The sequence below is a fragment of the Ruditapes philippinarum genome, unplaced genomic scaffold (assembly GCF_026571515.1).
Source record: "Ruditapes philippinarum isolate M1 unplaced genomic scaffold, ASM2657151v2 ctg898_1_1_1_1, whole genome shotgun sequence".
NCBI classification, from domain to species: domain Eukaryota; kingdom Metazoa; phylum Mollusca; class Bivalvia; order Venerida; family Veneridae; genus Ruditapes; species Ruditapes philippinarum.
The window spans coordinates 241,173-266,825 of NW_026865396.1; the positions used below are offsets into that span (position 1 = coordinate 241,173).

General features: G+C 31.4%; 1 protein-coding gene across 2 annotated transcripts; it reads right to left on the reverse strand.

The window, feature by feature from the left end:
• Positions 1–1,972: 1,972 nt before the first annotated feature.
• LOC132728840 (syntaxin-12-like) lies at positions 1,973–25,653 on the reverse strand. Of its 2 annotated transcripts, XM_060714522.1 has the most exons (13): positions 25,507–25,653; positions 23,963–24,077; positions 23,199–23,264; positions 22,673–22,742; positions 21,878–21,977; positions 20,886–21,026; positions 20,511–20,543; positions 14,942–14,988; positions 14,161–14,251; positions 12,868–12,940; positions 12,110–12,192; positions 10,477–10,586; positions 1,973–8,444 (listed from the first exon to the last, which is right to left on the reverse strand). In XM_060714522.1, exons 2-12 carry the CDS (start codon positions 24,024–24,026, stop codon positions 10,485–10,487), a joined length of 870 nt encoding a protein of 289 aa, XP_060570505.1. In that variant the 5' UTR covers positions 24,027–24,077; positions 25,507–25,653; the 3' UTR covers positions 1,973–8,444; positions 10,477–10,484. The 2 variants fall into 2 exon arrangements, with proteins under 2 accessions (XP_060570505.1, XP_060570506.1); XM_060714523.1 differs by lacking the exon at positions 20,511–20,543 and having other exon boundaries at positions 25,507–25,652.

The window sequence follows — 25,653 nt, forward strand, 5'->3', positions numbered from 1 at the left end:
TGATCTGTTTGTTATAATTTGGTATGTTTAGAAGTTAGTAGTAAAACGTCCGCGCATGCGTGTTAAAATCTCCCATTTTGTCCCTGACAATAGAAGAATTTCAATCCGTACTGTATTGGCGGTCTAAGTAACATAATTATTATTTTTCCTTTTGTTGTTTCATTTGCCACAGAAAAAGAATTAAGACGTACGTATGTATAGTAACGGACTAGGGCTAAAATGGCGCACACATTTAACGAACGTTTGTATAACCCTGAATATTGTATAAGACCAACGAAACAATGGTGCCATGAACATATGCATAATACAAGGGCAACAGATATCACGTGTCGCCTCATGGCAGCCAATTTCACGTTGCAACTACTGGAGACACAAAAATATTCAACAGGGCAAAAAAAAAACGTTTTTATTCAAGAGCGATAACTCAGTCAAAATTATTCAACCAGAAAACCCGTGTACTACGTACAATAGCTTTCTTCTGTAGTTTCATTGAAATACATTAGTGGTATAAGAGGAGCAGGCCGGACAAACTTTAAAAAATAAAAATCATTAAAGGGCCATAACTCTGACAAAAAATCATTAATCCGGAAAATGCCGACGATATGCGTAACTAAACATAGAACTGATCATTCCTGTAAGGTTTGGATGGAATTGCACCAGTAGTTTTAGAGGGGTAGTCCGGACAAGTTTTGTGACGGACGGACAGACAGACGACGAAGAAGCTATCCCGCATCTACAGAGCAGTGGCGACATATCGACACAATAAATGATAAGATAAGAAGAACTGCCGGGGTTCAAACTCAGATGTATTTATTATGCGGCCTCTGCTGAGTGCGGCATTAAAGTTGGTCATTTTCCTCTAAGTCTTGTATTATTAACAAATTTATGAAAAATCACATCAGTCCTGGCTGCAAATTGTAAAACGGTGTACTATTTTAAAATAAGGAATAATAAATTTCAAGATGTTATTACATGTTTGGCACGGTCTAATACGAATGTAGACATTCTCTTCACCGACATAAGCTACCGTACAAAATGTATATTTACACAATTGAATCTGACAGATACTTTGTATCAATTTGACCCAGTCAATTTGTCTTCATTTTTCAAGGACGTATATAGGCGTTTGCGTCCGCTAAAATGAACTATTTTTGTTCAATGACTGACGTTATCTGAAAGAAAAATCTCTTTTCAGAAGTGCTTTTAACATTTACATTCATGTCACAGACATGTTAGTTTCTCGAGTCCTTTGTAGTTTTTATTAGTTGTTGATGTTAATATTGTACCGTTTTCATCAAAATTTCAAGATTGTCACGTGACTTCAAATAATCGTTCTAAGATTTTCTGCTAAAGATTATTACTCAGAACCTAAAAAAACATTTAGCTTAAAGCTAGAGAAATGTAACTTTTACAAACCCAGATTCAAATCGTATATTTTAAAATTCATGCTCAATGCTCAATAGCAGCAAAGTGGTACAAGAAATTCTAATACAATACTGTATAATAATTTAGACTTTAACCGACCTAAAAAGACTTAATCTTCCAAGATGATAATAAGTATTTTGCATGATCCTACTAAGTCAACCATACAAGAAACAAAACATGATTTGATTCTGGCGCCGGGACTCGAGTTCTAAAAGGTCAAATAATACGATGGGAAAAAGTGAACAGATATTACAAATCAAATGATCTTTTAATTGTTACACATAGTTTCTTGGTCACGGCAACATTGTCATCTCTACAGCCCGTGCATTATTCGAGGCACTAAATAGTAGGATGGAGATCCCTATTTTTTCATTAAATTGTTTCAATTATGATCTCCATTAATCATGCCAAGTTTAAGAAAATTCTCTGCACTAGATTAAATTTTCCTTCTCTGTCTATGCAGGGATTTAAAATGACATATGTCCCAGGCCCATACAAACCCTTGATCTGTGTGAAATAGGGGTTTAAAATAGTAAATAAGAAACTATGATAATTTATACTTTTTATTTCTCGATATCCATCTATATTAATGTGTCAGGAAAAAAGCAGTTTTTGTCCATTTTATTTTAATGAAATAACAACATAATTTATACACCCGTTAAGTATAATTCAAAACAAGGGAAATAACTGCTACATCTCAGGAAAACATTTACTTTACCTCACAAATTATTACTTCCCTTTAATAGAGAGACAAAAGTAATGAAATCTGTTTCATATGATAAGCTTTTATTTATTTATATTTCTATTTACCCGGTATTTTAGACAATCTATTCATAGTATTAAGTATAAGAACTTTTTACCTTTAATAAAAATTTTTGTTGCAAAATTTAAATTACAAAATGAACTTTTTTCTTAAACTGACGAATAATGCATTTACATTTACTTGGTGTTAAAGACGAAGTTATACAATTAAACAAAGTTATCACATGTGCAACAAGATTTCAACATGTAAGATCATGTAAAGGTCATCATTATTGTAGGATTTTACTTACATGTATACATAAATTAAATCAAATAAGTAAATTAAATATCTCTATTATTCAGACTATACAACCATTTTAGAAATCTAAACTATGTCTTTCCTGGAAATCTTTGAACTTGAATGCTAAGTAAAGAACTTTACAAGTTATTTAAGAGGAATTTCATAAAAAAGACTTCTACCAGACATTTATCAATTATTTTCAATTATCGACTTTTTTCCTATACACTAACAAACGTATAACAAAATGTAGGCGGTCTATAGACAAAAAGAAGGCGTGGTTTAGATAAAAATGAAGGCGGAGTTTAGATGAAAATGTAGGTAGTATTTAGATACAAGACAGAATAAATTTTCTATGGTTCATTCAAAATAACATTTGGTGTTCTATGTGGAGAGAGGACAAAATGGAATGTGGTCAAAGAAGTAGACATTTGCCCTTTAGTTTTATAAATCTAACATAATAAAATTCAATAACAAACTCATAACAAAAGATAAAATGACACAAAAACATTTGTACACTCTTTTCATTTTAGCACAGAGATTTTTTTATCACTAAACAAGAGATTTAACATCACTAAATAAGAGTTTTATATCACTAAACAGAGATATATATCATGTTAACTAAGAAATGTATCTCTCAATTCTAAATAATGTACACCCCTAATAAGTAATAGTTATTTAAAATTTGATAATAAATATTTGCTATATCAATCTTTCGCAGAGAGAAAATGAGTCGTAATTTTGTTATGGATTTTGCTTTCTTAACTTGACTGTAGTCTTATCTATACATGTATGTGACCTTTTATTGTAGAGGTCACACAAGTTATCATATGAGCCGTGTCATGACAAAACCAACAAAGTGCGTTTGCGACCAGCATGGATAGCTATCAGTTTCTCTGCTTGTTATAGGGTTTGTAAGCGAACAGCATGGATCCTGATCAGACTGCACAGATGCCCAGGCTGGTCTGGATCTGTGCTGGTCGCAAACCCATTATGTTCGTTTTGTCGTGACGCGGCTCTTTTGTTTCTTTCCAATGAAATAGAAAATATATCTCACTGAGAAGATATAATTGTTCATGCCATATGTCAAATTAACATGTATCACAAGGAAACAGTTTTCAACGCCAAATGAGACATTTTCTATATTCACAAAAAAAAATTCAAGTTTAAACAAAAAAATAATTTTTCACATTAACTAGTAGACAGTGAATGAGATAAATAATTTCTTGCATATCAGACTGGCGTTTCCGTTAGTTTTACCCATGCCGGAAATTTCATCTGGCATGGGGGGTTCCAGATGAGTCGCGTGCTGTACAATGGCACGATAAAGATGACGCATTTTACCGTTATGAATGATTTTGTAATTCATACGCTGTTGAATGAAAGTAGTTACGGTTTTAATGCTATAAATTTTCATTGAAAATAAAGATAAAGACTTTAAAATATAATGGAATATGGTAGAGCATGCAAGAAAAAATATCTGACATATGTTTGCGGTTCGGATCGGAATATCCGTCCCTCGGTCACCCGCCCATGGGCGGTAACTCGGCAAGCCTCGTTACCGCCCAATGGGCGGGTCACCGAGGGACGGATATTCCGATCCGAACCGCAAAATATGACAGATATTATTAATCTCACTGACAAAACCCCATATTTCACAGACATTATGAAAAATAATAGCTATTGTTAATAAACTAACATCTGTTTAATTTACCAACGGCAGTTTAAAGGGACTCCACTGAGGTTTTTTGACATGATGGGACTGAAAGTATTTTTTCCAGATAAATGTACCATTTGATGTAGGTTTAGACCACTAATCTTTGCGCACTTCATTTTTCCAGAATAATTATTCAAATTGTAAAAAAATGACCCAAAATGAAAAGCGTTTAAACACTTTTCACTCAAATTGGGCTAAGAAAATCATAAAAATACGATTTTAATTTATTTTAAAGTATATTTCTATCTTTGCATATATTTCTGCTTAAAGTGCCCCAGCTTATTTATGTAAGAAATTCAAATGTTATGTTTTTAGGCTTTTAAACAGCAGTGGAGTCCCTTTAATAATTTCACTACAATATTATTATCTAACAAGTTAACTAAATAAAGAGTAAACAAAGCATTGCACATAAGTGTTTTTAGTTATAAAGAAAATAATATAACAGTAAATACATAAACATATAAACATATGATACAATTTTTCAATACATATATGCCGTATGTACAATTTTCTCTGTAATGAATTATTCATGACCACTGTGTCATGCATTTAATTATGTATGTCATAAATATTCATGAATATTGACAGAAAACTTTCGTGGTATTATTTTCAAAATTTTGTTCATCTTGTTTAACCATTTTCAGGGTAAACTTGTGTTACCATATTACATGTATATACATAAATACATTTAACACTTTTTTCACACTTATTGGCGTAAAAGACTTGCCAAAAACTAAATCATATGCACAAACTAAATACATATTTTTGGGACTTTTGGACAAATAACGATAAAACATAGTAACCAATAGTATAAGACTTGTATGCATTTGGACTGGTAGGATAAAAGCCTGAAATAATTTGAACCAGCTTTTATAAAGTTCATGACAAACAGATTTTATTTCTGATGATTCTAATTATATCTTTGTTGTATTTTTGTCAGATATTCTACATATCACCTTAAAGTAACAAGGCAAAATTCTTATAGACAGTTTTATTATGCATCTTCACACTTCCATTCATGAACAAATTAACTTGATACAAAATTTACAATGTTTTCATCTTAATAATTATTTACCAGTCCTTTGAATTAACCATTTTTAAATTAAGGAACCTAAAGGAATACAAATTAAGTCAAAGATAATTTTTCTAGCATCAAGGGAGGCAATTGAGTATCTTCAAATATTATATACTATATCAGTATTTTAGCAAGAATTTCCATTTTTTTAAAACTCTATTTTTTCCACCAAAGAAATAAAATTTATGTGTCTCATTATAAGATGATGGAAATATGTTTGATATTATAATAAAGTCGTGCATTTAACATATAGTAAATAAAAATGGTCCTTATATTTATATTAACATAATACAGTATACAACCTATGGGCATAGTTTTATGTAAGCATAGTATCCAATTAATAAATACAAAAGAATAAAAAGAAAAGAAAACTAAATAATAATTTTAAGCTTCTGTGCATTTTTTTTTTCAAACTAAAGAATAAAATTGCTAAAGTAATCTATTCTGCAACAAATTTGTTCTTAAAATTATATTTTCAGTTGAAAATGATAATACATGATTGTAACATTTTTTCAAGTTACCATGACAACAACAATTTGGCAACACACAAATCCAGACTTTATACCTAATGGTGATGCTACTGTCATACCATGTACATGTAAAATACACACATCTCAAAGTTTAACACTTGCTGAATTTCTTAAACACACCTACCCAGACTTCCATTTCACCAATCTCTTCATTATCAATTACTTGAAATATTAAAATAAAACTTTGAAAATTGGTAGATAAAGCTTGTTCACTCTACATGTACACGAGTCTACCTAGGCTCTAAACTGGTGACAATGTTCTTTTTTTATTCATGCATTTTAATGGTTAAATAGATTCACATGTTCATTTCCACTTTCAAAAACAATTAATGCCATTTAAATACCACTTTATTGGATGGATGTAACAAATGTCATATAATTGGATATCTTTATAATAAATCACATGTACAAATAAGCTGACTACATAAGTCCCCGCTACAAAAGTTTTAAAAAATAATGTATGATAAAAAAACAACTGATTTTAATATACACACATATATGTGTGATTACACGATAATGTTCATACATTCTTATCATTTATAAAATGATAATGTACATATAGATTAAACATACTGATAGGATAATGTAGAATAATAGTGCACATATGTATGATAATGTACAGAGTACAAATACATAACATAATGTACACAAAATAGCGCTTATATGAATGGTTATGTGTATGCACAGTTTCACATAGTCATATGATAATGTACACATTTAGTAAAACAATACACATGATAATGTACATGTACACTTCAAAAGTTATCTCCTTAATAAAATAATAATGTGAACACTTAACAGTACATATATGCACACTGTAGTGTACAGATTTAGTAACAATGTACACAGATGATAATGTGCACATACAGTGACACATTCTCTAGAATAAGAACACATAGTACTGTCATCAATATTTAGAAGAACATTGTCGTGGTAACTTAGTCACATTATTATATATTTATCTTTATCATCTTCCAGAAAGAAAAAAAATTTAGGGCCTTGCTATTATTTTTTTTTTTTACCATTAGTGAAATCTACCATGCATGTATAAAGTTTAAATGAATAATTGTTATAATTGAGCCGCATCACGACAAAATCAACATAGTTTGTGGATCCAGACCAGCCTGCGCATCCGCGCAGTCTGATCAGGATCCATGCTGTTCGCTTACCAACTCTATTACAAGTAGAGAAACTGATAGCGAACAGCATGGATCCTGATCAGACTGCGCGGATGCGCAGGCTGGTCTGGATCCCTGCTGGTCGCAAACGCACTATGTTGGTTTTGTCTTGACGCGGCTCATATATTTTATAAACAAGTGTAGGAATATCTCACAACCTTTCATCAATGAGACTGGTAAAATGAAATGCCCTAAATAGATGATATTAAATCAGTGTAGGTTCAATACTGAATTTATTGGACAAGTTGAATAAAATTATATATATAGCCCCTGGTGAGCATATGACTTTGTTCAACAACTTCAATAAATTTAGTAACGGACCTTCTCAAATATAATATTCTATTTATCACATACCCAAAAATAAAGAGTGTTTGAAGTGAAAAAAGATCATTTTTCATTAACACGCCTACAATGTAACGCTAACATTTCGCACTATTTACACCATGTTTGTATAACGCAAATGACGTCATGTCAAAAATATATGCAAGGCTGTAAAATACCATTTTTTTGAGGAGTTGCAAAATCGGCAATGGTCTGTGATAAACTTTTTCATCATACTAAACAGCTATTAGTATACATGTCTTAAAACAATTCTGTCCTCGGACATAAGTTCTATAAATTTCTTTAAAGATTTTCACTTTTAAATCAAAATAATATTAACAATAAATGTAAAACCAATATTGCCATCATAAACTTATATAATGTTCCTCTCTTAAATATTCTCAGTAGCTTCTATATATTAATTTCAACATAATCCAGATAATCTGCTTAATATTGATGTCATTTGTTCATTATCATTGACCACTTAATTCAAGAAAGAATGTTGACAAAACTGTCAGTAAAACATGTATTTTCTTTGCATAATCTACTGCATAATTAACGTAACTGCAGAAAAAAAAATAGAAAAGACAATTTATAGTATATTTAAAGAAGGTATATTTAGATAAAAAAAATAACTGTCTGTTTTTTAAAGTAATAAATTGAAAAATATGCACTTTTTAAAGTGACATTTCTATTTATTTATTTTATTTTATGTATTTGAAGAGAGATTTTGATATATTAGTAAATCATTTGATTATTTATCATCTTCTTGAGGTGTGCTGCTGACATGTGTTATTATGAACAATTATGAAAAATGTTAAACATAATTTTATAACCCAATGTGACTATTTTTTTTATTGTAACAACAATTCATAAAGAATCATTTAATTTAATCTGTAACATATATATATTAACAAATAAATATAACACAAATCAGTTTCTGGGACATATCCTTGATTCACTAATGATATACATGTACTGAATATTGTTTGTTCAACAGGCATGTTTGTATCCTAGCAACTGTAACCAAGGAGGATGATGATGTGTTTGCGTTGTCAAGCACATTCTATTTGGTTGCTAACCAGATGATGAGTGCAACGATGATAATGATCACTGACAGAAATATCACGAGAATACATCGCTTCTTACGTGTTTGAGACTGAAAAATAAATATATATATATATATTAATAATACTGCACGTTTGTAACGTCGCTTTTCATTGGATAATTGTGATGTTTATATAGTTTTATATACACGGCTGCTGTCGATTCTTGAAGAAATCTTACTTTGTAATATAAATTTGTTATAAAGATTGTTGACAGGTTATATGGCCGTATATAAACAGCTGTTTGCAATATAACCCTCGCCGAGCAGCTCGGGTTCTATTTACAAATAGCCATTTATATAGGGTCATATAACCTGTCAACAATCTTTATAAATAATAATATACATCAATGTTTATATATTATGTACACAAACACGTTTTAATTGTATGTTTCTTATTTTGTTTTGTTTTGGTCCTATTTCAGACATTTCAGATTATCTATTATGTTTCTCCTCTTTGTTTTCTTGCATTTTGGTCATACCCAGTAATCGAGACATTTCAGTTACTAATAGTGGAAAATCACAGATGCCACTTAATGCATCAATTTAGGAATGGATGAGCACTTTGAATATCCAACCTTCCAAAAGCTAGCTTTACAGCAGCCTCATATAGAAGAATTCCATTTTGCTGTTGTTACTTGAATCCATTTTGGCGACAAGTAAGGTAATAACAGTCTGAAACCCTTATTACTTGCTATGAATATAAGCATTGGCACTTTGACAAAATGGTCAAATTCCATCCTATATATTTTCATACAACACTCAAAGTGGTTTGTGTATAACACAGATTGGGAGACAGTGATTAACCCTGACGATGTTGAATGTATTCAATGAACTTGTCCATCATTTAATCCGGGCAAATCTGTTCATCATTTTCAGTGAAATTTTCAATTTACATGTATGTACTGACTGTACAGCAAAACAATTATATAAAATTTTGAGCCGCTCCATGACAAAACCAACATAGTGTGCTTGCCACCAGCATGGATCCAGACTAGCCTGCGCATCCGCGCAGTCTGATCAGGATCCATGCTGTTCGCTTACAAACTCTATAACAAGTAGAGAAACTGATAGCGAACAGCATGGATCCTAATTAGACTGCGCGGATGCACAGGCTGGTCTGGATCCATGCTGGTCGCAAACCCATTATGTTGGTTTTGTCATGACATGGCTCAAATGATACCTTTAGTACAGGTGATCAACAATACATCTTTTAAAAGTCAGGTAAACTCAATATATCAATAATATATAATGTGTAATCATTCTTATATTTGTGTTTGATAATTAAAGTGTGTGATAAATCAAAAAATATATATACATGTATAAACCTTTCACTTAAATCATTATCTGTGACAAAAAAAGAGATCAAAAATAAACTGTTAAGTTAAATTGTTTCATAATTTTAACTTACTAATTATTATTTGATACAATAAATATATGATAAAACATCTTCAGCTTTCACTTACTATTTGATACATTAAGTATATGATAAACATGTATGATACTCACTCTAATTTGGCACTATCATTATATGAAAAACATGTATATCTCACTCTGACCACTATTTGATAAAATAATTCTATGATAAACATGTTTAACTTTCACTCTAATCATTATTTTATGAATTAAGTACACTATAAACATTTAATCATTATTTTATACATTAAGTATTATGATAAATATGTGTACCTTTCACTCTAATCATTATTTAATACATTAAGTATATGATAAACATGTATACCTTTCACTCTAATCAAACATTAAGTATTATGATAAACATGTATACCTTTCACTCTAATTATTATTTAATCAATTAAGTATATGTTAAATATGTATTCCTTTCACTCTAATCATACCTTTCACTCTAATCATTATTTAATACATTCAGTATTATGATAAGCATGTGTACCTTTCACTCGAATTATTATTTGATAAATTAAGTATATGATAAACATTTATTCCTTTCTCTCAAATCATACCTTTCACTCTTAATCATAATTTTATAAATTTAGTATTATGATAAACATGTATACCTTTCACTCTAATTATTAATTGATACATTAAGTATTATGATAAACATGTATACCTTTCACTCTAATTATTATTTGATACTGTGACAGCTATAATTATACCAACAATAGCTAATATAACCAACAACACTACTATGAGACAACACTTTTTTCGTCTAGCTTTCGACTGAAAATAAAAATAAATAAATAGGATAAACAGAACATAAAATGATGAATTTGGATTCACAACATATCTGATAAACTTTCTAGCACAAAAACTGATGGCTTAACTTTTAATTTATCAGGCGTCTGAAAGTTAGACATTACAATAAAGCTGTGAGAATGGACAGAATGGTATAAGGGGGTTGATTATCAGATGCCTTCATTATTAATCCATATTCTGATATATTTTTTAACCTTTTCGTGAAGTATGTTTTGAAAACTGACTTCACATGTATTGTGTTAAAAAGCTATCCTTTGTAAAAGATAGGTCTTTCATTTGAAAAATACTGATCAAAGTTTTGTGAAACCACAGTTTAAGGTGTGATTACACTGCAGTATTATTATTGATAGCATTACCAAATCATAATGTTCACTAGTATTTTGGAGTGTAAAAAACGACAGGCTTTTACTTTAAATAAACATTTTTCATTCAACCTATCACCCTAGCAGTTTTTTATGCTAGAAAAGTTCATCTACCTATAATCTTCTAGTGCCTTTACATTGACGATCAAGTGCAAATACATTTAGAAATAAAACAACAATATTGTGTTGGACAGAATAAACAAAATATTTCATTTTTTATGAGTGACTTGGTATCTTTTACACAACTAAACATGACAGGGCTCTATCTCTCTCTCTCTCTGTTTTTGGGTGAACAGTATGTGTACTTGTAGTTGTAGTAGGGGGAATTTTCAAATTGTTTTCCAATTGTAGAGTGAATTTCTGGCAATTTTGATGCACATATAAACAAGACTTATATTTAAAAATATACAAAAAAGATAGTTTCTAGCAGTTTTATTGAATATAGATTAAACTCTGGTGGCATTCAGCATACAGACAATTCAATTAACTAACACTTGACCATTCTTGTATATAATTATGATTGCCATTGAGGGCCGTATTTTGCTAGCAAAAAAAACAAAACAACTCAATATTTTTTTACCAGGAGATGGTGCCAAATATTGGCGTTAAGAAAAGGAGATCAAGAGCCCTGCTTAATTTACTCAAAAAGGTCAGAGGATAACTTCTATGAACAAAAACTTACGTAAGATAAAATAAATCAAAACATCTATGCTATTAATTGTGCTTCCTCTATCATGCTTTGGAATTGGTTTACAACAACATGATATACATTATAGAAGAGGGAAAAAATCTACACTAACATTAAATATGATAATACTTGATGAAAAACTGTCATAATAAAGTAATAGATATAAGATAATTTCACAATGATAATACATATGAGCCGCGTCATGACAAAACCAACATAATGGGTTTGCGACCAGCATGGATCCAGACCAGCCTGCGCATCCGCACAGTCTAATCAGGATTCATGCTGTTCGCTTACAAACTTTATAACAAGTAGATAAACTGATAGCAAACAGCATTGATCCTGATCAGACTGCGCGGATGCGCAGGCTGGTCTGGATCCATGCTGGTCGCAAACCCATTATGTTGGTTTTGTCGTGACGCGGCTCAATTACGTACCTGGTAATTTCTGGCGGCACTCAGTTGTTTTGTGCCCTCTTCTACGTGGATGGTAGCATGTTCTACATTCGCCTCTATACTATCTGTGTGTTGATAAAATATGAGATATGAAAATGTAAGTTTATGACCATGATATTATATAAAGTTTAAGAGAGTATTTATTGCAAATTAATTTAAAACATTTTAAAGGAATTTACACAAAATGTTACTGTGACCTTAACCCAATTATCTCAAAAAAATAGTTAGAATTTACTTGACATGGGCAATGCCCCTAAAGAATAAAACTTGTTCTTCCTAAATGATGGGACAATGATTTTACACGTAGTGCCACTATGACATTGCTATTTGATCAAAATCATCTACTAGACATGAACAACCTCCACACTTAATCTTAAGGCTGTAAAACAAAGCATTCTCCAGTTATTAGTTAAACATATTTTAGTGGTCAAAGCCACAGAGACCTTGACCTCTGACCTCAAAATCTTTTTTGAGTTAGCTAACAACCATGACAAAGATCCACATCCAGTTTTAGTACTGTAGGCCAAAGTTATCCCTATTTATTGATCAGCCATTGTGACCTTTATCTTTGACCTTCTGACCTCAAAATCTATAGGGGTCATCTACTGGCCATAAGCAATGTCCCTTCCATGCTTCATAAAACATGATTAACTCCCTTTCAAGTTATTTACTGGACAAGAAAGAGGTGAAATACATATATACCGACCAACCCCATCATCATCAGAGCATAAAAATCTTACCTAAGACCTCTCCTTGTTCATGAACCAGCATGCCCAAGTCCTTAAATATCTGGTTAACATCCATAATGTCACTCTACAAACATAAAATATAAAATGTTAGTGTGTGTGAAAGAATAAAAGAAAGAGTGTGAGAGAAAGTGAGAGAACAGATAACAAGTTGGGTATTTTAAGGAAGTCTTACTGCAATGCTCTCCCACCAAAAATTTTTTAACATCTGCCAATATCGTAAAATCTCGCTCATTTTAGGAATGTTATCTTTCACAATCTTCAGTATTCAATACTTTTTAACTGTTTATAACCGGAATTTAGTTTATAGCGAAAAAGGATGAGTGATTGTAAATAATCTAATGCCTAAAATTTTGTAAAAAATAATGTTCCAAAAATAACTAATTTGCTACGATATTGGCCAATGTTAGAACTTTTTGGCAGAAAAGCATTACAGTAAGACTACCTTAAGTAATGAGAATGACAGATTAAGATCTTAATTGGAAAAAAATATATCAAAGAGTACCTTTTCCACCTCCATTGTGTATGAATAATTATTGATATAGGATATAGGGATTACTATCATCAATACATGTATATAGTTGTTCAGATCAATAAATAATAGCAGTATTCAAACAATATCACTTTGTAAGATGTCTTTCAAGAAGCTACTTCCTGTTTCAAAGGACTCATAACTACTAATAGAAATATATGAGCCATGTCATGACAAAACCAACATAATGGGTTTGTCCGCGCAGTCTGATCAGGATCCATGCTGTTCGCCTACCAATTCTATTACAAGTGGAGAAACTGATAGCGAACAGCATGGATCCTGATCAGACTGAGCGGATACTCAGGCTGTCTGGATCCATGCTGGTCGCAAACTCACCATGTTGGTTTTGTTGTGACACGGCTCATATAATCATATTAAATTAGCAAATGGGGTCTTCAGTACAAAGGGAGGTAACTATTGTCAGGGAGAAAACATTAATCAAAACTAATATGACATAAGAGATTGCAGAGAAATGACAAAAATTAAACAGCTAAAAGTATAGTGCCATGACTCAAGACTGCGTAATATGCAAAAGGGGGGAACTACTAGCATATGCCAGGAAAAAAAACATCAAATCAAATATGACATAACTTCAACTGCAGAGAAATGCACAAAATTATTTAACAGCTAAAAGTAAATCCCATACATCAAAATTCTGGTCTTCAAAATGTACAGACTGACATTTCTCTATATCACAGGATTTAGGCAAGTCAACATTTACCTCTGGCATTTTAAAGAATTAAGAAATAATTTACCTCCAGCTGTTTAATGGCTGATTCTCTCTCCCGAATCATTTCAAGGTCAACATCATTCTCCATCTGTAACACCTGGGCTGTTTGTGAATACCTGCAATGTACAATATCAAAATAAGTGCCAACCAGAGATAAGTGAGCCATGTCATGACAAAACCAACATGCGACCAGCATGGATCCAGACCAGCCTGTGCATCTGCGCAGTCTGATCAGGATCAATGCTGTTTGCTATCAGTTTCTCTACCTGTAATAGGGTTGGTAAGCGAACAGCATGGATCCTGATCAGACTGCGCTGACGCGCAGGCTGGTCTCAGAGTGGATCCATGCTGATCGCAAACACACTATGTTGGTTTTGTCGTGAGGCGGCTCAAGTGAGTCATTCTGAACAACTGTCTTTTTTCCTTTCATTTAAATTTCAAACAGTCATCAAACAGTATCTGTATATACATTATTTACATTATATCTTTAGTGTACCAAAGGATAATATTTGTAACTGCAATAATAACCTGCAAAATGTATATATCAAGACATATGGTATTTACTTTTAAGAAACAAAACAAGAACACCATGTGCTTCATCTGAGATTCAAACTCGCAAACAAAACTGTCCATATCAATAATATTCTCACTAATGAGCAACTGGGCTTACAAAGGATTAAAATATTAACGGACATTTTAAACTTGGAAGCAGTACATGTCTATTATAGACATGTAGCAGATGTGATGACTGATAACATTGGCAAATTATTATTCATGTTAACATTTACAATAGTTTATATTCTTACCCTTGTTTAGAAAACTGGTCATCTTGTGGCTCATCACCAAAACCAGACTGAAAATACAAAATTATAACTTTTTTTATATCATCAATGATTAATGTATCTTTTTTTACTGTGATGAAAGCTAGATATTCCTCTTTTTACATAAGGCTCTCAAAACGGGTGTTTTAAAATCTTAAAATATCTCTTTTTATCTCAGTATACTTACTTGTTATAGTAAGTTGTTAACCAGAAATTGTTTTTTTCATTCTTCAACATAATATTATAACTGTAAAATAAAGCAGAACGCCTCTTGAGTCCTCTTGAGTCCATACTTTTTGTAATGTTTTATGATAACTTAACAAAATCTTCTAAAAGAAAAAATGTTGTAAAATGAATAAAATAAGTGTATTTAAACTAGCCTATGGTACAATGTATGAGCTACATCCAGAAATGACCCATAACTTGTAAAATTATACAGATATTTCCTGTTGTCCCTTCAAAACAGGGCAGCATTTCGGTGATAAAAATAGGCAATATTGTTATGTTTTACATTCAACATTCAAAGTTTCACCTGCATTATAAAAAAAATAAAATATTTCTTACATTAAAAATATCTTACTTTAAAGATTTTTTGGAAAAATTAGGTTACTTATCACAAAGGGCTTTATGCCTTGATTTTTATGATATTATTATTATTATTATAATTTTATTTAAAAATATTTGCTTACTCATGTGCTTTATAAAGTGCTATAACTTGAAAATAAACCAGCCTATAAGTATATCAGGTTTCTAAATTTGTTTGTTTGTTTTGGGTTTTACGTCACATCGACACAGTATAGGTCATATCGCGACGTTCCAGCTTTACTGGTGGAGGAAGACCTCAGGTGCCCTTCCGTGCATTATTTCAGGCACGAACGGGCACCTGAGTAGAACCACCGACATTCCGTAAGCTAGCTGGATAGCTTCCTCACATGAAAGAATCCAAAGTCCCTGTCGGGATTCGAACCCACAGCGGTGAGGGGCAAGTGGTTTGAAGTCAACAACCTTAACCACTCGGCCACGGGCGCCCCATAGGTTTCTAAATACTAATGTAAAGAATACCATGTACATGTATGGTCATTTAATCATGCATAATTTAAATTACAACACTATGTACTAATAATATTTAAATATTTCAACAACTTAAAATTATATCATTTATTCTTTATTCAATGAATTATCTAAATGCAATTATGATAAATCAAACTTAAACATTATTCACTTGCAATAAAAATTTACAATAATCCTGTGGGAAATCTGAGTATATTAAAACCTTCCAGGGTGATTTCCTGGTATTTCTCTAGGAACTTGCATGCATCTTACACCATAATATGATAAAGAAGGTGAATATTTGTTTCTATGGAATGAATAGCTTTGATGATTTGTATCCATTGAGAGAAAGATTTTTTTTTTCTCTCAAATATTCAGGTAACAATAAAGTATGAGTGAAATATGAAGAAGAAAAAACATCACTGTAAGATCAATTTAACATAATTTTTATTTGGCGGTAGCGTTCGTAGTTTCACTCAGTAGTTTTCACTCTGGATCATTGCAGTAAGCCACAAAGAAAGTTTAGCCACTGCATCGTTCCTGGGCAGACTGTCAAGCAGTTTACCAGTACTACATGTAGTTGCCTTCACATTCGCAAGGAACAGATAACTTCTGTACATGACAGAGCAAAGGTACAATGTGAATGCCCGTAGAAAGGATTTCATGATCAATCACAAAGCGACCTGTACTGTCTGGGAATTGAATTCAGATCGCCTGATTCACAGTACAACACTCATTATTATGAATAAAAGGAAATATTTTACAATTAGAAGTTGACGGTTATTCAAAACAAGGAGGGAGGAAAGTTTATTTTCACTTTTCAAAGGTAACAACGTACATATAAATTTAGTTTGCACTTCAGAAATGCCCTTATTTCTCTCTATACTATTCAAAATTATTTTCATCAGTTAAAGCACAATAATTAATTTTATCTTAAGTGGCTTACTGAAAACATAATTTGTAAATGTTTAGATTTTGTTTACCCTCAATACCTGAGAGATAACCATATTGGCCAAGCAAAAAAAGGAAACATAAATGATTCTCCTCCAACTCAAGCCTGACATATTGTGTGTGAGTGGCAACAAACCATTTGACTGTTACCAGAGCCAGCCCAGCATGCAGTTTTATGCAGTCTATCAACCTCCAACATTTTGAGGGGGTCTAAACCCCTCTTTTATCAAGAAGTTCACTTGTTGATAAACTTTGAAAAAGACAGTTATTATATACACATAAGTTATGAAAATTTAAACATCCCCTTATGAAGTTTATCACACAGACTTTTGTTGTATAACCTTTCTAAACAAGCAATATCCCAAATAATAATAATAAATCAATAATAATAATAATAATTATAACAATAATAATAATAATAATAATAAATATACCATTTTTATGCCCTGCATAACAGTAAATACTTTGCCCTGCATAAAGTAAATACTTTGCCCTGCACAACAGTAAATACTTTGCCCTGCATAACAGTAAATACTTTGCCCCTGCATAACAGTAAATACTTTGCCCTGCATAACAGTAAATACTTTGCCTTGCATAACAGTAAATACTTTGCCCTGCATAACAGTAAATACTTTGCCCTACATAACAGTTAATACTTTGCCCTGCATAACAGTAAATACTTTGCCCTACATAACAGTTAATACTTTGCCCTGCATAACAGTAAATACTTCAAAAGAAGTACATCATGAGAACTGATAACAAAAATAAAAGCAGGCAGTAAAAAGATAGAATGATATATTATTGTATCATAAATTACATGTATATCAATTCTCAACAAGTTGAATAACCTTATTTTAAATAATTTAAAAGTTGTCTAAAATTCAGGCATTAGAGATACATTCATTTCACAGATATATTATTATATTATCAAAGTTGTAACATAGACAAAATAGGTTTCATTTGAGGTTGGAGGTAAACACATTGCCATGCAGAATTAAGCCAGTTTACAATAAACTGTTTAATTCATAATTTCAATATAGAAGTCTAAATTTATATGGACAATCTTTTCACTTTTTGTTTTAAATATCACATACACTGTACAGCTTGTACGGCAACTTTCTAATTTAACTGCTTGATGAAAATCTTATCTGTCTGGTGCCCTTAAAGCTAAGCTGATGGTGGAAACCTTTTTTTTTTTAAATTTTCAAGGTTCAGTTAGGAGTTTTCAGAAGCCAAAAATTAACAGAAGAAAAGTTTCACCAAACAAATACTTAAACTTTGTATTATAACATGCAAACTAAGTTGTTGATATAATTATAAGATATCATTTTTTTTTTAAATAAACAATTTCCGAAACACAGTGTTTAAAAATACAAAACATTAAATCAAGGACTGATCACAAAACTGTTGTAAGTCCTTTTTTATTTCATATAATTTACTGCAGTTTTGCAGTCAATCATCGAAATGGAATATTAACAAGAGCTGTCGGTAGGACAGCACGCTCGACTATTCTAAGTGCTTGATAGTAAAAGAGCCTTGATAATGTTAAATTTTTTAAGTTCACAAAGGGCTAATTTTTTTTTATAAATTCATGTTATAGGCCTTAGAGAGAGTCTAATTATACAGTATTGGCTTGACTATTTGGAAGGTAATGTCACGAGGGTGTTTTATTGAGTATAATAATACTAATTACCTATGAATACATTAATTTGACAGAAAAGGTGCAAAGGCTTGTTATTAAGATGTTTTATCAAGTAAATAACTGCTTTATTATTATGAATGCATAAAATTGTCCCAAAAAAGGCACAAACCCTTCAGTAGTTATTGAGATAACAGCTTACAAGCAAAACTTTACCATGAATTTCTAAGTTGAAAAAGGGGAGAAAAATCAGCCTAAATGCAAGATAGAATTATGGATCTTTGTCAGTGAGCTACAATTATGACCCTAAATGCATATGTGAAGTTTTAAATAAATATCTTAAATAGTTATTGAGATATGTAAAACTTGCATGTAAACATTAACCAAGAGACTAAGTAGAAAAGGGGATATGAATCAGCCTTAATGCAAGATAGAGTTATGGAACTTGGTCAGTGACATACAATTATGACCCTCCAATTATGACCCTAAGTGCTGTGCATGTGTTAAGTTTCAAGTAAATATATTTGAAGACCTTTAACCTTTAACCAAAATTTCTAAGTTTCAAAGGGGCAAATAATTCTGCAAATATTGCAGGCAGAGTTATGCAATTTTGCAAACTGATGTACATTGTTACTATAAAAAAAAGTATTTTTAAATTTCAATTGAATATCTCAAGCAATAATTGAGATATTTGACTTTACAAAAAAACTTTAACCAAAAATTTCTAAGTTAAAAAGGGGCATAATTCTGTCAATATTGTAGGCAGAGTTATCCAACTTGTCAATCTGATGTAGCTTGTTACTATAAATAAGTATTTGTAAGTTTCAATTGAATATCTCAAGTAATAATTGAGATATTTGACATTACAAAAAACTTTAACCAAAATTTCTAAGTTAAAAAGGGGCATAATTCTGTCAATATTGTAGGCAGAGTTATCCAACTTGTCAATCTGATGTAGCTTGTTACTATAAATAAGTATTGTAAGTTTCAATTGAATATCTCAAGTAATAATTGAGATATTTGACTTTACAAAAAACTTTAACCAAAATTTCTAAGTTAAAAAGGGGCATAATTCTGTCAATATTGTAGGCAGAGTTATCCAACTTGTCAATCTGATGTAGCTTGTTACTATAAATAAGTATTGTAAGTTTCAATTGAATATCTCAAGTAATAATTGAGATATTTGACTTTACAAAAAACTTTAACCAACGCAGACGCCGACGCGGACGCTGACGCCGACGCCGGGGCGACTACAATAGCTCTCATATTCTTTGAATAGTCGAGCTAAAAAGGGTGTTTATTTTTGTTTGTTTGTGCCTTAACCAACACTGAAAGTTTAACGGTCATAATTAATGGTGACTCTTCAGCTTCACTGAAGGGAGGAAGGAAAACATCAGTTGCCCTTTCAAGCATGGTTGGGCACCTAAGTAAAATTACCTAACATTCATTAGCTAGCTGAATAGCATCATACAGTCATAAACATGTTCAGGGCTTTTTTACCTTTCTATAGCAGGGCTCGTTATAGGGCTTCTTCCGGAAAGAAAATTTCTTTAAAATCATGCAATTTTCCCAAAAAATTAAATTTACATCAAGTTTATTCTTCCCCTTTTGCAAATATTTCTTATTATTTTCCCCAAAAATTAAGGGCAGGGCTGCTTCCCCAACCTGTGAAAAGAGCCCTGATGTTAGAATCTGAAGTTCATGGTTGATTTGCACAGTATAGTGGTATAGTGATTCATTCTTCCATAAACTATCGTTATTAAAGTGAACTATGTAGGAGATATATTTTAAACAATTTGGAATGTAAAAAGAAACAGCAAGTGGTGGCATAAACAAAAGTTAGAAGCTATAAAGCACTCCCTTAACAAAACTCCAGGAGAGATTTAGAAACTCTAAGATCATACAACTACTTACCGAGAAATCTATTAACGGGCCTCGATGTTGACTCTACATAAATTTAGTTATAGTTAATTTTTGTTTGTCAGAAAAGGTACCTACATTATATATATGCTTTTTTTCTCTAAAGTTTAATGAGTGCAGACATAAAAAATATATTTTATTGAAAATAAATGTTTTAATGCATTGTTAATTAATTGAAAAGGATGCATTGTCCTTTAACAAGGAGAAAAGCAAATCTAGCTGGCATATTTTTATATATAAATGGAAAAACATGTACATACAAAAAACCAACAACATTCCAAGCAACAAACTAACTAGCAAAGCTTTCTAAACATTGTAACAACATTTAACTATGCAAGTTACCTATATTAAAACATAATAAATACTTACATAGTTAGAACTGGACGCAGCTCTCGCTCGGGAAATACTGGCGCGTTCTTTTTCTGCTGCCGTCCTCTGAATGGTCTGGAAATTCTTTAGGATGTCACTAAATTGTTCAGTTAAACGTTCTTTCTGCATCTTTAACTGCCGCTAAAATATTCAGAATTATAAACATAACTAATAATTTCACTGTTAGCTTCATGATAGGCTGATTTCATTGTATTGTCCATGACTGACATCATATATGTTAATCTTGTAGTGGTTTCAGGAAAAGCTGACTTCATTATATCATCATTAACTAATACAATAAACCTTTAATTATATGCATCAGACAATCTACAGGTCAAAGGTGTGCTTTACCTTATTATAATATACTATAATCATTATCTTGTATATAAATGCAGCTACACACTTGCATATACCACAGTCACATTACAGTTAACATCATCTACAAAATCATTTAATATCATATACATCATAGATAAGTCCACTTCCCACATTGATCTGTAAATCTTGCTTAATTTTAATGCAATGACATGATTACATAAGACAGCCTTCATACATATAAAAACAATTGTGTTTATTTAGTTTTCATATGTGCAATCACAACAAGTTACATAAATATAAAATCAATTGATGTATACATGAAACATTAAGATTTATTTAATATATTAATAATTTTTCATAACACTAAACTTGTGAATAACAACATTCTTGCATTTGAACTCATTAAAATATAATAACCTGAAAAAATATACAGTACAACTTCGGTAAGACAAAGTTGAAGGGACTTGCGTAACAACTTCGACAGTCACACATTGAAAAATTCGAAACATAAAATTTCGACTCATATATAGGTTTTTATAAGGAATATATAGGGGGAAAAATTGGGACTTTCCTTTTACTTCAACACATCGAGAAAATCAACTAATTTGAAGTTCCACTAAAAAAAGTTCCACTGTACTTATTGAAATTTAGAAGAATGTAAAAAGTAACTATACCGCTTGTTGGGTATCAGCAGGTGCTGGTAGATGTGCCAGTGTCTGCATGTCTTTATTTGTATCTTTAGCTATGGCATTGGTGGAATGTACAACCTGATGACTGAAAAAACAAAACATTTAAATTTCAATTACAGAATGGTGTGTAAATTAAATACAGTAAAAAACTCATTAAGTCAGGACCACACCCAAAGTGTCCGGTTTAAGGCGGGTGGAAAAATTCCCCAGTTTTCTCTTTACTGAGAATTTAAAGGCACTGACATTCTTAAATGTCAATTTTCCGGTTTTTGTTGTGGATTTTTATCCAATGAAAAATAGAAAAAGGAAAACTCCGGGACCCTGATGAGATGTCCAGTTCACTGGAGGATTCTGGTTTACTTTGAGATCTGGTTTTCAAGGGTTTTTTACTGTAACAGAAAGGACCAAATTAACATTGATAACTGTCACATAAATTTAATATTCATCTTAATGTTTTCAATCCAAACATAATTATTTCAAACATAATTACTGTGAAGCTGGGCGATTCCTTAGTTTAACAAGAACATGTGTTTCACAGTTGATTCTTGTAACGTTTTTCAATTAGTCAAAATGCAATGGTTATTTGTAAACAAGAGCTGTCAGAGGACAGTGTACTCAACTATTCTAATCAAACTAGCAATTTAAATACAGGGTTGAGGATTTTGAGTTACAACCATTTAAACAATATTGTTTCCCTTCGGTTTTTAGTTTAAGTTTAGCATGAAAATTGTAAACAGTGGATCTTTAGTCTTGACTCTTCAGTACCACGTAGATACTTACACTCTGTCTCTCACTTCCTCAGAATCCTGAGGTGTTCCAATCTGCTGAACAAGCTTCTCCAACTGTTTAACTGAAATAAATAGAGAAATACTACGTTTCTTAGAATTTCTTTGATCCTATATATATATTCTATGTTACCTAATACACTGCATACTAAATTACACATAACCCTAAGTTAACCCTATAACTGAACTGTTTCCAAGATAAACCTGAGTAAGCTAACAAATCTAAAATCTTTATATGTTTAATCATACTCAAAGGATTCAGTAGTAATCTAAAGTTCAATAATAAATTTTTCAAGAAAAAAAATAATTAAAAGACCAGTAAAGAACTATGAATAAAATGAATACATGATATTTACTACAACAAATACTACTATGTATTTTAGTATTAGGCATACAGCTACATGTTTATGTGAAACATGTATGATAATATGTGAAACATGTATGACTCTTCTAAAATCCTATATTATACACATAAAAGCCTTTGTGAAACATAAATAAACAACAGTAAAGCTATGTTATACCATTTTGAGATATTTTCTGTATATTGTTTCCAACAGACTGTGCCAATCTGGTACTATCATTTCCACCTGTGAAAACAACAAAACAACAACTGTACAGTTAATTTTGTTTTTATAATCCAAAACAAATCATGGAATTATTAAATAAACACTAGGTATGAACCCATAAACTTTTTTTGTTAATTATATTAATAAAATATTATCTTTTCATAAATGTTGTAAAAATGTATGATCAACTGAACGAGACATCCCTTTAGTTTTAACTACCTATTATTTTTAATAGATGTTTTTACTTAAATTATTTCTTTTGTGTTAATCATTTCAAAATCTAATAGACTTACTCCGGAAGTAAGAATATTTGGGTTTTCCCCCCAGATAATCGGTAGGTACAAACAAACTTTTACAGTTTCAGCTTCGAAAATAAGCGCAACAGGTTGACTAATCTATTGTGATGGGTAGAAACAGTAAAAGAGTGTACCTAGCTAGGAAAAACCCACATTTGCCGAGTTCCAGATAATGTCTATTCTAATGGTAGAATATTCTACTAACGCCAACATTAAGTAATACTGAAAAGTGCAACAGATGTTAAAATTTTAATTATCTGTCATGAAAGGACAATTTAAGTGGTTCACTACCTCAGTCAATAACATAAAAGTTAAAATATTTGCTGTCAAACACAGTGTGGTTTTGATTTTGTGCTATACAGGGGGGCGGACACAAACATGTTTCCTTATACCAATAGGTTTAAACAATAAAATTTTAATTACCTGAAGATCCAGTATCTTGATAAGATGAAAACTGGTCAAACGAACCTCTACCGTAACTTGCCATGATTATTGTTTTAACAAATCAATCCTTATAAGTGTTATGTATAAAGTAGACCTGTAACAAAAAATAAAACTGTTAAAATATAATTGATATCTCCATGTGTTTTTCAATCACAGTTCTAAATCATTGCATATTTATAGCTTAAATTTTAATACATGGAGATCTATGGAGATTTAAGAATGCAAAATGAAGAACTTGTATTAAGTTGAAACAGACCGTGTATTCCTAGACATTAAATTAATTACAATTGCAGTTGTTTCCAACTTGCTGCAAAAACGTATGGTGTGGAACAGCATATATTTCAAATGGTGATGATTTCACTCTCATGACACCTAATTGGGACAGTGGGAGATAGTTGCATATATTACATTTCATGTCACAGTAATTAGCTTTAGTAGCATTGTATTAGATTGGAAACACCATGAGGGGTTTGACATAATTGGTCGTGGTGGTGGTTTTGGTAGATAAACCTCCAGACCACAGCAGTAAGCCGTAAGCCACATTGAAATAACCAGAATGCAGTTTTCCTTGGCAGGCTGTCAAGCAGTTACCCATTACTAGTTGCTATATATCACTTTGGCAAGGAACTATAACTTCTGTACATGCAGTTGTCACTAAGGCCCCCTTATTTACATTTTTTTGTAAACGTTTACACGATTAGTAAAAACTGAAAGATACAGTTTAAATGGTGATACTTCTATATACCATGCTACACCATGTATCTGAGTTGCCAAATGATGACTTACTTTCCATTCAATAATTGTACAAAAAAATTATGTTCAAGGCTCATCGCAAGGGAGTTGGCACACATTTCTGCATTTTATCCCCATTTCACTCTTTAGTAACATCAAAGGAAAATGAACTTAACCAAAAATGTAATATTTCATGAGCGATTATTGCACAGTGATGCTGTGTGGAGGTTTGTAAACACCCATTTTCCGTTTTCTACTTTGGAATAAATCAATTAGAATTGATAGAATTCATGATTACCGGCAACGATTACAATACACTGTATGGTCATTTTGTTTAAACAATAAAATATACTGTAAACGTTTGCGAATGAAAATTGAAACTAATATGTTTAAATGTGTAACCGTGGGGACCTTAGTTGTCACCCTAGCAGCCAATGACACAACTTCACTAACATAGATGTCTTATAGATATAGTCTTTTAAGTATTATTCAGTTAACCTGCAAATTATTAAAATAAATAATAATAAATTTTATACAATGGATTGAGTGGAACACAAAACTCCTCTCATTTAAACAATTCCAAAGATGACTTCTGTGACATCCAGTACTCTAATTAGAAGACCCTTGACCACTTTTGACAAAATATCGATGATAAATTGAACTGTTGAATAGATGACTGATGTCAGTGATGAGTTAACTTTAGATTATTTTACTTTCGCAAACGTTTCCGCTTACGGCAAATACTAACGTACTACACGAGTGAAAAATAAAGTATCGATAAAGAATATTACCTTTAATTCATATATTTGATAATAACTATCAGGATATCTATGTAATGTTGAAATTTACAAAATAGTTCTGTTTCACATCCTCCTCCGAAAAATTAAGACAGCCATGTTATGACGTCATGATATTTATTTACACACGAATACATACAT